The following is a 12,304-nucleotide window of genomic DNA, read 5'->3' on the forward strand; positions in this document are numbered from 1 at the left end:
CTTTAGGATGGACTAGTTGGATCTCCTTGCAGTCCAAGGGACTCTGAAGAGTCTTCTCCAACACCACAGTTCAAAAGCATGAATTCTTCAGTGCTCAGCTTTCTTCACAGTCCAACTCTCACATCCATACATGACCACTGGAAAAACCAGTATACTAAATAAATATTATTTTCACTATTTTCTTTTTCCTATACATTTATAGTTGACTGTAAGAGTTTTTAGTGTTTTGATGAATTTGTTAATAGTCACAGAACACTTGTAGTTTTTTCATTGATTATTAAGATTTGCTTTGCATGGTTCCAACTTAGATCTGTAGTTTTACATTCTTGTCCTACCATGCCTAGCAAGAACTTCTTGTATATATCCTCTTCTGTGGACAGCCAAATTCCTCACATTCTTAACTTCTGGATTCTTTCCTTACTACCTTGTATTAATTGACTCCTCACTATTTCCTAATGACACCAATCCCTGAGGCCTATTAGGCAGTAGATTTTGTTTTTCTCATATCCAATATGCTTCAGGGTAAAGAAGGGCATTTATATCACCTTGTTTCACATTGCCTTTTGCAGTCATTGATTCATTCAGCAAATGTTTATTATATGCTTTATTTATATTGGAGTATATTTCATCTTCATTTTTGAAGCATAGTTCCTTTTGCTGGGTATATGGTTCCTGATTATCAAGGCCTTCTTTAGTTGTCTTGTTCCTGGATTTGGTTAAATTTCTGGTTGGTCTGCCTTTGTTCCAGTGTGTAACACAGGCTAGTTGAGATGTGAAAGTATTAGTCCACTCAGTCCCATTCAACTCTTTGTGACCCCATGGACTATAACCCAGCAGGCTCCTCTATCCATGGAATTCTCCAGACAAGAATAACATGCAACTGGAGTGGGTTGCCATTCTCTTCTCCAGGGGATCTTCCCCACCCAGGGATTGAACCCAGGTCTCCTTCATTACAGGCAGATCCTTTCCTGTCTGAGATGTTGGCCTTCCCTAATTGTTTGCTGCTGAAGACTCTTGTTTTTGACCATGCTGCTGGGCATGGGATTTTTTTTTTTTTAATTTATTGAAGTATAGTTGATTCACAATGTTGTGTTAATTTCTGTTTTATAGCAAGGTAATCCAGTTATATTACATTCTTTTTCATGTTTTTCATTATGGTTTATCACAGAATATTAAATATATCAATAGTTCCCTGTGCTATATAGTAGGACCTTATTGTTTACCCATTCTCTATATAATAGTTTCCATCCACTAATCCTAAAGTCCCATTCCCCACCCCACCTCCATCTTGGCACCCACAAGTCTATTTTCTATATCTGTGAGTCTGTTTGTGTTTCATGGATAAGTTCATATATGTCATATTTTAGATTTCACCTATGAGTAATATCATATGGTATCTGTCTTTCTGTCCTTCTCTTTTTGACTTCACTTCTTATGATAATCTCTAGGTCCATCTTCAGCATTATTTCATTCTTTTTTTATGACTGAGAACTCCATGCTATATATACACACACATGCACACCACATCTTTTTATTCATTCATCTATGGATAGACACTACTTAGATTGTTTCCATGTCCTGGCTTTTGTAAATGGTGCTGCAGTGAACATTGGGGTACATGTATCCTTCCACATTGTGGTTGTCTCTGGTTTTATGGGCATGGAATTCTTATTAAAGACAGCCCTCTCTGGCCAGGCAGCCGAGTTCTTTGTCTTCACAGACTGATAGAACAAATGAGTCACAGAGGGCAGGGGTCGGGCTAGAAATAGCCCCTGGCCAAAATGCTAGATGCTCACTTTTACCAGAGATTGAGTAGTTTTTGTTGTTGTTGTTTCTCCTGGTCACACAACATGTGGGATCCTAGTTCCCTGAGCCAGGGATCGAACCTGAACCCCTGGTAGTGGAAGTGCAGAATCTTAACCACTGGAACACCACGGAAGTCCCTCAGAAGTTTTTCTTGAATAAATACTTCTCTGTGTGTTTGATCAGTTTCCAGTATCTTTAAATGATTGTTTTGACAACTTTGTTGAGTTTCCCTGGTGGCTCAGATGGTTAAGAATCCACCTGCAGTGCTGGAGACCTGGGCTCGATCATGGGTTGGGAAGATTCCCTGGAAAAGGGGTACAGTTCATGGGGTCACAAAGAGTCAGACATGACTGAGCAACTGAGCATAGTGCAGCACATTACTGCTTTTGGGGCAAAGGACCACCAAGCTATTCTCTCAGGTCTTCCAGAAGTTCTGCTCCTCTTGCTGTGTTTCTTTATTGAGCTTCCTTGAATCCAAGATTTTGTTTTCTTCTCAAATTTCTCACATCTCTTCTTTCATCCTCATTCAACTGATGACCTCATAAGTCATTTAAAAAAAAGAATCAGACAAAATTCTTTCATCACTCTGTCATGAATCTCTCATCTTATTCTCTCCTCTTATTTACTATTGAGGAAGCATCTTTCCTATCAAAGGCTCTAGTGCTAGTCTGAATCCTGTCCTTGCTTTTCTTTTCTAGCCTTCTGTCTTCTCTATTGTCTTTTCCCATCAGAACAGAATAGTCCTCTGCTGTCTCACATCCCAAATACTGCTTTGACGCCCCAGTTTTTTCCAGCTGTTATCCCATTTTTCTGCTTCTCATTCTCATTCAACTTTTCAAAAGTGTATACATATTATCTATTACCATAGGTCCCCTTCACTTGTAGTCTTTGTATGACTTCTGACACAACTGCCCCCTGAAACTGCTATTACTAAGATTCAAGTGGCACCCATTCTGTTATCAAATATAATGGAAACTTCTTTATCATCGTCTTACTTGACCTCTTAGCAGCATTCAACCATGTGACCATTTCCTCCATTTTGAATTACTTTTATCTCGTTCTCTTGATACCAGTCTCTTCTAGTTTACTTCCTAACTTTGTTCTTTATTCCTTTGAAATGTTCTTTATCCTTCCTTTTCTACCTGACCTGTGAATCTTGGCCTTTAAGATTTGGGTTTTTTATTTTCTTCAGTAATTCCCCTGTCACAACTAGAGTCTTCCCATTTTAGTAATTGGCATCTTCATCCATGTAGTTGCTCAAGCAGAAACCCAGAAATTGTCTTTTCCTTCTCTTTCCCTTGCTCTCCAAGTTGATCAGTAAATCTGTCAATGCATTCCCCCAGGTATACTCTGAATGTGTTATTTAACTCCATCTCCATGACTGACCCCTGTATCCAGACTGCCCGCTCTTGCCTTAATTTCTGATGTCTCCCATTTCTACTCTTCGCATTTGACTTTTCTCTAAAAAGGCTGTGGTCATAGTGATACTCCTAAAAGCATAAATATCAATACCTGTACTCTACTTAACACTCAGTGGTGGCATTCCATTACACTCTTTACTGTGTTGTCCAAAAACCCTACCTTGTCTGTCACGTGCTGTTTTCTTCTATTTTTTTGCCAACACTGTCCTCTTGCTTTAGTAGCCTTCAGCCAAATTCTTTTTTCCCATGCCAAACTTTTTTCCTTTATTAAAGCCTTTTTGCAAACTATTACTACTGCCTAAAATGCTTTTCTTCCCTCTCGTTATATGGCTTATTCCTTCTTGTCCTTTTAAGTCTCACTTAAATTACACTTTTCAAAGAGGCCTTTTATGGTTAGCTTATCTCAACTCTTATTAATATTCTTATTCCCAGTGCTGTCTGTTTTTTTCTTTATAACACAGCTAAATTCAATTTATATTTAGTTTTCTAGTATTTGCCTATTTTTCCCCACTAAAATATGTTATGTGAGAGCAGTGACTGCGTATACGTCTTAAATTTTCTTACATTGAGTATACTTTTGATACATAGTGGATGCTGAATAAATTTTTTGTTGATACGATGACTAAATAAGCGAACCAACTAAAGTGGTTATTGAAGGCACAGACTGTCAAAAAAGAAGCAGCCAAATACTTGCTACTTTATTTTCTTTTAATGAAGTACTCAAAAATGGAATAAATTGCTGATATTAGGCTATTTAATTGCATGTATTAAGTCATATAGTTGGATAATAAATTATATAACTTTTTTCTTTTAGCCATTTCTACCTGCTTCCCAAAGTAGAGCTGAATATGATTCAGAGGAGAGTCTGGAAAGTGATGATGATGACGATGATGTTTTAGCTTCAGATTTCCATCTCCAGGAACATTCTAACTCAAATTCATATAGGTATGGAATATGTAATTTTAAGCTTCTTTAAAAATTTTTGTTTTTTTAATTTTGAAAATAATGCATGTGAAATTAGTATCTTGGTGAATTATAACCTAGATCTGAATTGTTAAGTTCCCTTCCATAACAGTAATTCCACAGTTAATTTTTGATTGTGTACTTTATGACAATTTAGAGTAATAAAAACCAGTACTATAAGGGATAAATTTTTCACTTGAAAAAGAAAGAAGCCAAAATGTCTCTGTTTAATTTTTAACAAAAAAGCAAATCTGAAGCATATCTCTTCCAGCTGAGTCTTCCTCTATGCTGTTTACAGATACTCATTCTTATGAGTTTCTGGTTTATCCTTCTGTTTTCAAAAATAAGCTTGTGTGTGTCTCTCTGTGTATGTAAAATCTTATTTCTGCTGCTTTCTTACACAGAAGGTAGTAGGTACCATATTATATGTAATGTTTATAGCTTGCTTTTTATTTATTAATACATGCTAAAGTTCACTTCATATTAACATTCATAGATCCTTTTTTGTTCTTTTTTTATGGCTACCCTAAAATATTCCATGATTCAAAGCTAGTTATTCAGTCATTACTCTCCTGATGGATAATTTGTTGTTTATACTCTTTTGCTATTGCAGATAATGCTGACATGAGTAACTGCATGTGTATATTGTTTTGTTTTTGTGGAGGTATATCTTCAGGGTAGATTCCTAGTAGTGAGTTATTGGGACAAAGAGTAGTGCAGTCTTCTAAATCCCTAAGTAAATTTTTAACAAATCTATTGCTTTATTTATAGTTGGTCATTGATGCGTTTGGCAATGGTACAGCTGGTGCTCAGCAATTTGAAGACTTTCTATCCTTTTGCAGGTCATGATCTTGCAGGTAATACATAGCTTAACATGAACTAATATTGCCATTGCTTTTGATTTACTGTTTTGTATTTTTTTCAAATAGTGGAGAAAAAGTTTAGTAACTTCCTGCTGGTAGAAGATTGGGTTCTTTTAACCAAAGCAACCATCTATAAATGAGTCTATCATATTATTAGTTGCTGTTAGAAAGACAGGATCCAAGAAAGCAGGGAATGTGCAGCTGATGTGATTAACTGCACCAAGACTGTGTTTATAGCTCTAGTCAAAGAGTTGGGTATTTCCTAATTGTAGACACACAGGAGACTAAACAAAAGCAAAAATGTAGTAATTATTAACTCCGATGGATGAAAAGGTTGTATAGGAAAGAAAGGGGCACTATTACTGTACCAAGTAGTTTAGCTGTGATCCGCATTTTTATGTGTGTGTGTGTGTGTGTGTGTGTGTGTGTATATAAAACAAGGTAGATGCTAAAATACTAATTTAACCAAAAATTATTATGGACTATATTGGATTGATGGAGAGAAGGGAAGTTTATTCTCATATTCCATAGTAGTTAAATCAGTAGATCACTTCTAAACTTGAAAAAACTCAAGAATTTGCAGTAAGCATACTATTTAGATTTTTGAAGGTAAAAAAATAGCTAAAGATTGAAAGTAGGATCAGGATTTAGAAGTATGGAAATGTAAAATGTAAAGTGTTGAGTTTTGTAGTATTATTTAAATTTTTTTTTTTTACCTTGTGTATTGTGTTAATTCTCAAAAGAAGTGTAAGTTATATGCTGTGCAGAAATTGGGCTGATACAAAGATTTAAAGTAAGTGATTTTCCGTCCAGACATATTTTTATAATATTCAGGTACATTTTTTTTCATATGAAATTAAAGTCAGATGCAGTAATTCCTATAGCAGTTATTTAAATCACAAGTCACAAATGTTATTTCAAGTTCTAGTAGTAAAGGTATGATGTAATTTTGACCTAGATTGCCCTTTTTCTGTTATCCTAGGCCACTAATTATGTTGAAATGCCATACAGATTTACAGCATCCTTCTTTTCAGTCCTCTGGATTTCTGTGCTCACCTCGCTTTCACGTCTCCTCTGCCAAAATGTGTATATCTTATTTCAGTCGTTTGTAAGATTGAATATAGCATTTTATTACAGAAGATAAATGTGGGTCAATTTTCTCTTTTTAGAGCTTCCAGTTAGTTCACCACTTTGCCATGCTGTTCTAAAAACTCTTCAGTGCTGGGAACAAGTTCTTCTCCGACGACTTGAAATCCACGGGGGACCACCTCAAAATTTCATTGCAAGTCATACCTCTGAAGAGAGTGTTTCTGCAGGTCCTGCAATTCTCCGCCACAAAGCTTTGCTGGAACCTACAAACACTCCTTTCAAGTAGGTTTTCATATGGATACTATTTTGAGTTTTACTAAGTCAGAATGTTAGTGGTATTTCAAGAAGAAAATGTTTTAGTACTTCTTACATTTAATTTCTGTTCTGGGCTCACATCTGTGTCTTTGTGTAATGCATATTATAGTCTGGATGTTAGCAAACATTTGTGACAAAGGTTTATATAGTAAATATTTTAGGCTTTGCTGGCCCTACAGTCCTTGTTGGAGCTGTTCAACCCTGTCATTGGAGAGTGAAAGCAACCATAAACAACAAGTGAATGGGCATATCTGTGATCCAATGAATTTTTTTAAGTTTTATATAGGAGTATAATTGATTAACAATGATCTGTTAGTTATAGATGTAATTCACTTATACCCATACAAGTATCCATTCTTTGTAAAATTGTTCTCTCATTTAGGTTATTACAGAATATTGAGCCAAGTTCCCTGTGCTATACAATGGGTCCTTGTTGCTTATCTATTCTAAATATAATACAGTCAATAAACTTTATTTTTGAATATGAAAGGTAGGCTGGATTTGAACTGTTGGCCAGCATTCCCTAACACCTACTTCGGAGCAGAGCTATTTGGAATAGTTTTTTAGCAAACTGTTTTACTGTACATGAAGAAGTAAAGCATTTGTACCAAAAGATAAATCAGTTCAGTGCTTGCTTCCTTAAGAAAATTACTACAGAAAATGTTAACTGAAGAAACAGTGTACTTCGTGGCTCAGTGATATAGTTGATTCCCATTCTTTCACAGGCTCTTCCCTCATTGCTCATCAGTAACAGAGTTCATGGGCTAGTACGTGTTCACAGACAACACTTTTAGTGGCTTTGTTTCTGGATCTCTTCTAGGATGCATACCTCTTTTGTTAGATCTTATATTCTTACGTTAAAGGTCAGCAAACTGCAAACCATGGGGCCAAATCCACACCTCCTTCTGTGTTGTCAATAAAGGTTTATGGTTTATATCCACACCCTTTCATTTTAGTATTAACTGTGGATGCTTTCCCACTTCAGTGGTGAAGTTACATGGTTGTAGGAGAGAACATATGGCCTACAAAGCCTGAAATATTTACTGTCTCTTCTTTTAAGAAAAGTATTACTGATTACTACCCTAGATGATGTGGTCTGATTCTAGATAACTTATTATTATAATAATTGATATAGCACCAAGGAAATGTAATCAGGTTAATCAGAAGTCTCTGAAGTGTATAGTGAAATATATTGCCTCTCTGTAGATCTAAACACCATTTGGCACTGTCTGTGAAGAGACTTTGGCAGTACTTGGTGAAGCAGGAAGAAATTCAAGAAACCTTTATCAGAAATATATTCACAAAGAAAAGATGTCTAAATGAGGTCTGTATAAATTAAAACTTGTTTGCTATTTTGTTATTAATGCCTTGTATTTTTAACTATAAAGATTTGTATTTTACAGACTTTTATAAAAATTCATTTTTTTATGTCATAAACATGTATGTTAATACATAGAGACAGTTGATATTTTCCTAACTGAAGTAACTAATTCAGATGTAGTTGGGGCTTTTTTTCCCCAAAAAGATACTGTTTAACTTAGAATTCTGTATCTTGTTTCCTGATTTTGAGTTGTCATGACTACCATTTGAGACAAAGGGGGAATTTCCCATCCTTTTCATGTGATAAAGTTTATCTTAGAAGTTTCATTGAAACTAGGTTTTTATACTGAAAACATATCAAATATGTACATTTTATTTTTATTGTATTGATGATACTTAGTACAGTTTTATAATCTGTTTATAATTATACTGTAATTGGTTGATTGTACCTTAATGTTATCATAATACAGATTATTTTTCTCATTTAGTTCAGTGCTACTCATAAGTCCAGTTTGATATGGGGGACTTGTACTGGAATATAAATTAACATATTGCTTCTTTCTTTGAAATAATTTTGCTATCAAGAAGTATTGTATAAATTAAGCAGTGGGTTTAGTGATGTAGTTAATTCCTTATTTTCTCATGTATCAGTTAACAGAGAGTTCAAGACTGGTGGCTGGTTTGTGGATCACACTTTGAGAAGCTCTGAACTAATCTGAAAGCAGGCTTTTCAGTTTTTGAAGTGGGAGGAAAAAAGGAAGAGATTTCAGTTGGAAAGATAAGGAAATAGAATGGCTTCTTAAAGACAAGTTAGCAAAAAGCAAGATGACATCTAACCTTATTGGAAAAGAAAAATTACTTATGTCTTGTCTGTCAGTTTAAGAACTAATTTGTTAGAGGCAACTACATGTGTTACTATTTACTATTTGCCTGATTATGTAAATATATTTGAATTAGCCAAGTCAGGAAACAAAATACATGGTATTCTTGCTAACTTAGAAGACTTTTGATAAGTATCTAATCAAAAAATAGATACAGTTAAATATAGTACAAGTTAATGTACTTCTTTTTAACCTTTGGTGAGACATATCTTAAATATTTAATATATGTATTACTTTAAAACAGTTGAAGAAAACCTTTGGATAAATAAAATTGAAAATTGTGCTATATAAGAGTGTCAGAGTAATTAGAATGTGTTTACTGGTGAGGTAATGTTTCTTATTTTAAAGTACCTTTGACTAAAATAATATGTTGCAAGTTAAAGCCTTCTAATAATGATATACAAAGCGCTGCTGCATTCTGAATAAAAAGCATGTTTTACTATGCTTGTTATTACTACTTTAATTTCTTTGATGCACCTTGTAATATGAACATGCAAATTGAGCATAGTAATTTCAAGTACAAAATTATTTTTTAAAACCCATTGCCGTATTTGATAAATATAGTTGTGAAAATAAAAATATTTCTCCACTGCTGATATATTTAGTGCATTTAGGAAATGAAATTATTCTCAAAACAAACAAAACAAAAAACTAGTTTACTACTACATTGTCTAGTTGAATCAGGAAATAGAATCATTAAGGGAATAGAGCATAACTAAGCCAGAATGCATAAGGAATGGTAATGGATAAATGAGTATAGATATACCTGTTAAACTCATCTGCTGTTTTATTCTTAGTTTTTTTAGGAGTTTCATAATATCTTAAGAAAATTTTAGTTATTTTTGTATTGTAATTATTTTAATAAAAATCATGAATATGGATGCTAGACTATAAAACATTTTAGTTATCATTTAGCTAAATATTTTCTCTGATTTTAGTTTTTTTAATCTCCAAAATAAATATAATACACTTTTCAGTATTTGACTAGCAGACTTAACTTATTTAAAACCCAGCATGATTAATGGCAATTTATGAGAAATTTATTGTTACTGCTTTGTTGTCTTATTCTAAACAGTGATAGTGACATTTTCATGAAGGAAATATGAAAAAAAAAATTTTACCTAGTATAACATAGATTAAATGGAATTAAATAAAATATTAACTTTATAGAGTTGGTACAAAATTACTTAATCTTTACTGGAAAGTTGACTGGCTTTTTGTAGTATTTTCAAAATTACCTTCCATCTCTCTGTTTTATAAAATGATGATTTTTTTAAATATAAATTTATTTATTTTAATTGGAGGCTAATTACTTAATAGTTGAGCCCAAGTCTCTGTGACTTTTCAGATGGTTAGAAAATAGATACATGACAGGCCCTATATTTACAGTAGATGTTGGAGAGTATTTTGAGAGTGCTGCTGTTTCTTTATTCCTATACATGTTTGGAATGAAATTTTCTTCATCTGACATTAAAGTTCTGGTGTATCCTCAGATCTTTTCTTTTCCTATGTAATATAGTTTGCTGGCACCTACATCTTTAAAATAGAAGTCCTTCACTGTACTTATTTAAAAGTAAAATACAAATATAGATAGCTGCAAATAGACTATATCCTAATCAGTCCCAACCCCCCAAAAATGCTTGACAGCTGTCATCTTAATCCTCAGTTTCTTTTTTTGTTTTGTTTCATTTTCTAAGAACTAAAGGTCGTGAACCATCTCTGTCTTTAACAAGTGCTAATATCCTCTTTTAAAAAGAATATGTGGCTCCAAGCATTTTATTGACTATTTCTGGCTAAGTCAAGAGAAGGAGTTAGAAATCTTGAAATCCAAGTTTCTAATCAGGAGATTTTCCTTGAGGAATGAGATATCATAATGGAGATAAGACTTAATAGTGTGTAAGAGAACAGTTTGACTTTAATTTTCATTTGATAATACTCTGGCACTTGTAGCTCTGAAATTTGTAGTGTAAAGTACTCTGGACTTAATCTTGCTTAAATGTCAACATTTCAAATGAGTGAAGTGAGTAAAAATTTCTTAGGAAATAGAATAAAATTTGCAGTGATTGTTAATGAGTTCTGAGGGATTAAGTTTTCTCCAACCCCCAATCATGCCTCTCCACACATACTTCGTTTAAAATATATGAAATTTTAAAAAATAGTTCAGTATTGTTTTCTAGTAAATTTGGTTAAAAATAAAAAGAAATATCCCCAGTATTTTACATGTTACATCTCATCTTTACTCTTTGTCATATGGTTATTCTTTCTTGATGAAGTCATTAGAGGACAACTGTGAAACCATCAAAAATTCTATGATGGAGGAGCCAAACATCAATAAGGTACAAAATGTCATTCAACTGAAATTAGAAATTGCATTCTTTAACGGGAAAAACAAAGTGTTTGCATTTAGTTCTGGATTGGACTTTGTTTCCAATGCAGTTAAATTGCTGCATTACTTTTTAAAGTAATTAATTACCTCAAATTACTTTTTTTTAACAAGTTAAATATTGTAATCATTAAAAAATATTTCTGTTTTGTTTTTAAGAGAATGCAATTTTAAACAGAGTTGAATGTATCCTGTTTTGGCTACAAATTTTTATGAGTAAATAAAACTAAAGTTCTTAATAAAACATAATTATAGTAGGTATTATAGAATTATAGTAGTATTGTTCTGTTTCTGCAAGTATCATTTTTGAAGTTAAAATTCTCTTCTGTGATTGTAATTACTTAAAATATATCAAATAATATTATGTAGCTTTTATTTTGGCTCAGATGGTAAAGAATCTGCCTGCAATACAGGAGACCCAGGTTCAATCCCTGGGTTGGAAAGATCCCCTGGAGAAGGAAATGGCAATATTCCACTCCAGTATTCTTGCCTGCAGAATTCCATGGACAGAAGAGCCTGGCGGGCTGCAGTCCATGGGGTCGCAAAGAATTGAACACTACTGTGTAACTAACATACACACAGCATTTATTTTACCAGTACCAGTAGCATATAGCACATTGCCTTATGCATAGTAAGTACTCAAAGTACTTGAGAACAAGAGCAGAAAGGATGAGAATTTGTACAATCATAAAACAACTCCCAGGTGGTTTTAATGATTACCAGGCAAAGAATATTGTTAACTGTGTGTTTGATGGAATTCACCAGAGAAATTATCTGGGCCTGGAGTTTTTAAATCTCCGGCTTCTTATTTTTTAACAGATACAGGGTAGTTCAAGCTATCTGTTTCTTCTTAAGTGAACTTTCTTAGTCCATACCTTTAAAAAAATTTTTCTGCTTCCCTTCAGTTGTCAAATTTATTGGTTAAAGTTGTTAGTAGTTTTCCCTTATCTTTTTAATACACAGTAGAATATGGTGATATTATCTCTCATTTCTCTGCTATAATCTTGAAAACAAAATTATTTCTTAATATTCATATTCCCTAATTCTTTGAGTATTGATGTAATTTTATATTCATCCAGTTGCTTCCCATTTCCTTCTGTTATGCCTTTGATATTTTTTAGAGCTCATCTTCATGTTTGTTTTAGTAAATCATTAGGGTCGTGCTGAAGTACACCTGGGCATACAGGTGTACTTCATTATATTGCAGGTCGTAGTAACTGAAAACCACTAATGAGACCTTTCCATAGATGTGTTGTGTGACAC

General features: G+C 33.6%; 1 protein-coding gene across 8 annotated transcripts in view; it reads left to right on the plus strand.

Annotated features, from left to right (window-relative positions):
* Nucleotides 1-12,304, plus strand: part of DMXL1 (Dmx like 1) — a 126,863-nt gene that overhangs the window by 74,917 nt on the left and 39,642 nt on the right. For 5 of the 8 annotated variants that reach the window (XM_027546940.1, XM_027546941.1, XM_027546945.1 and 2 more), the window contains 5 exons: nt 4,042-4,172; nt 4,962-5,047; nt 6,223-6,424; nt 7,664-7,781; nt 10,932-10,994. In XM_027546940.1, coding sequence (XP_027402741.1) covers nt 4,042-4,172; nt 4,962-5,047; nt 6,223-6,424; nt 7,664-7,781; nt 10,932-10,994 — 600 coding nt within the window. The remainder of the gene's footprint in view (nt 1-4,041; nt 4,173-4,961; nt 5,048-6,222; nt 6,425-7,663; nt 7,782-10,931; nt 10,995-12,304) is intronic. The other 3 variants (XM_027546942.1, XM_027546944.1, XM_027546947.1) reach the window with 1 other exon arrangement.

Source organism: Bos indicus x Bos taurus, chromosome 7 (genome assembly GCF_003369695.1).
Source record: "Bos indicus x Bos taurus breed Angus x Brahman F1 hybrid chromosome 7, Bos_hybrid_MaternalHap_v2.0, whole genome shotgun sequence".
NCBI lineage: Eukaryota > Metazoa > Chordata > Mammalia > Artiodactyla > Bovidae > Bos > Bos indicus x Bos taurus.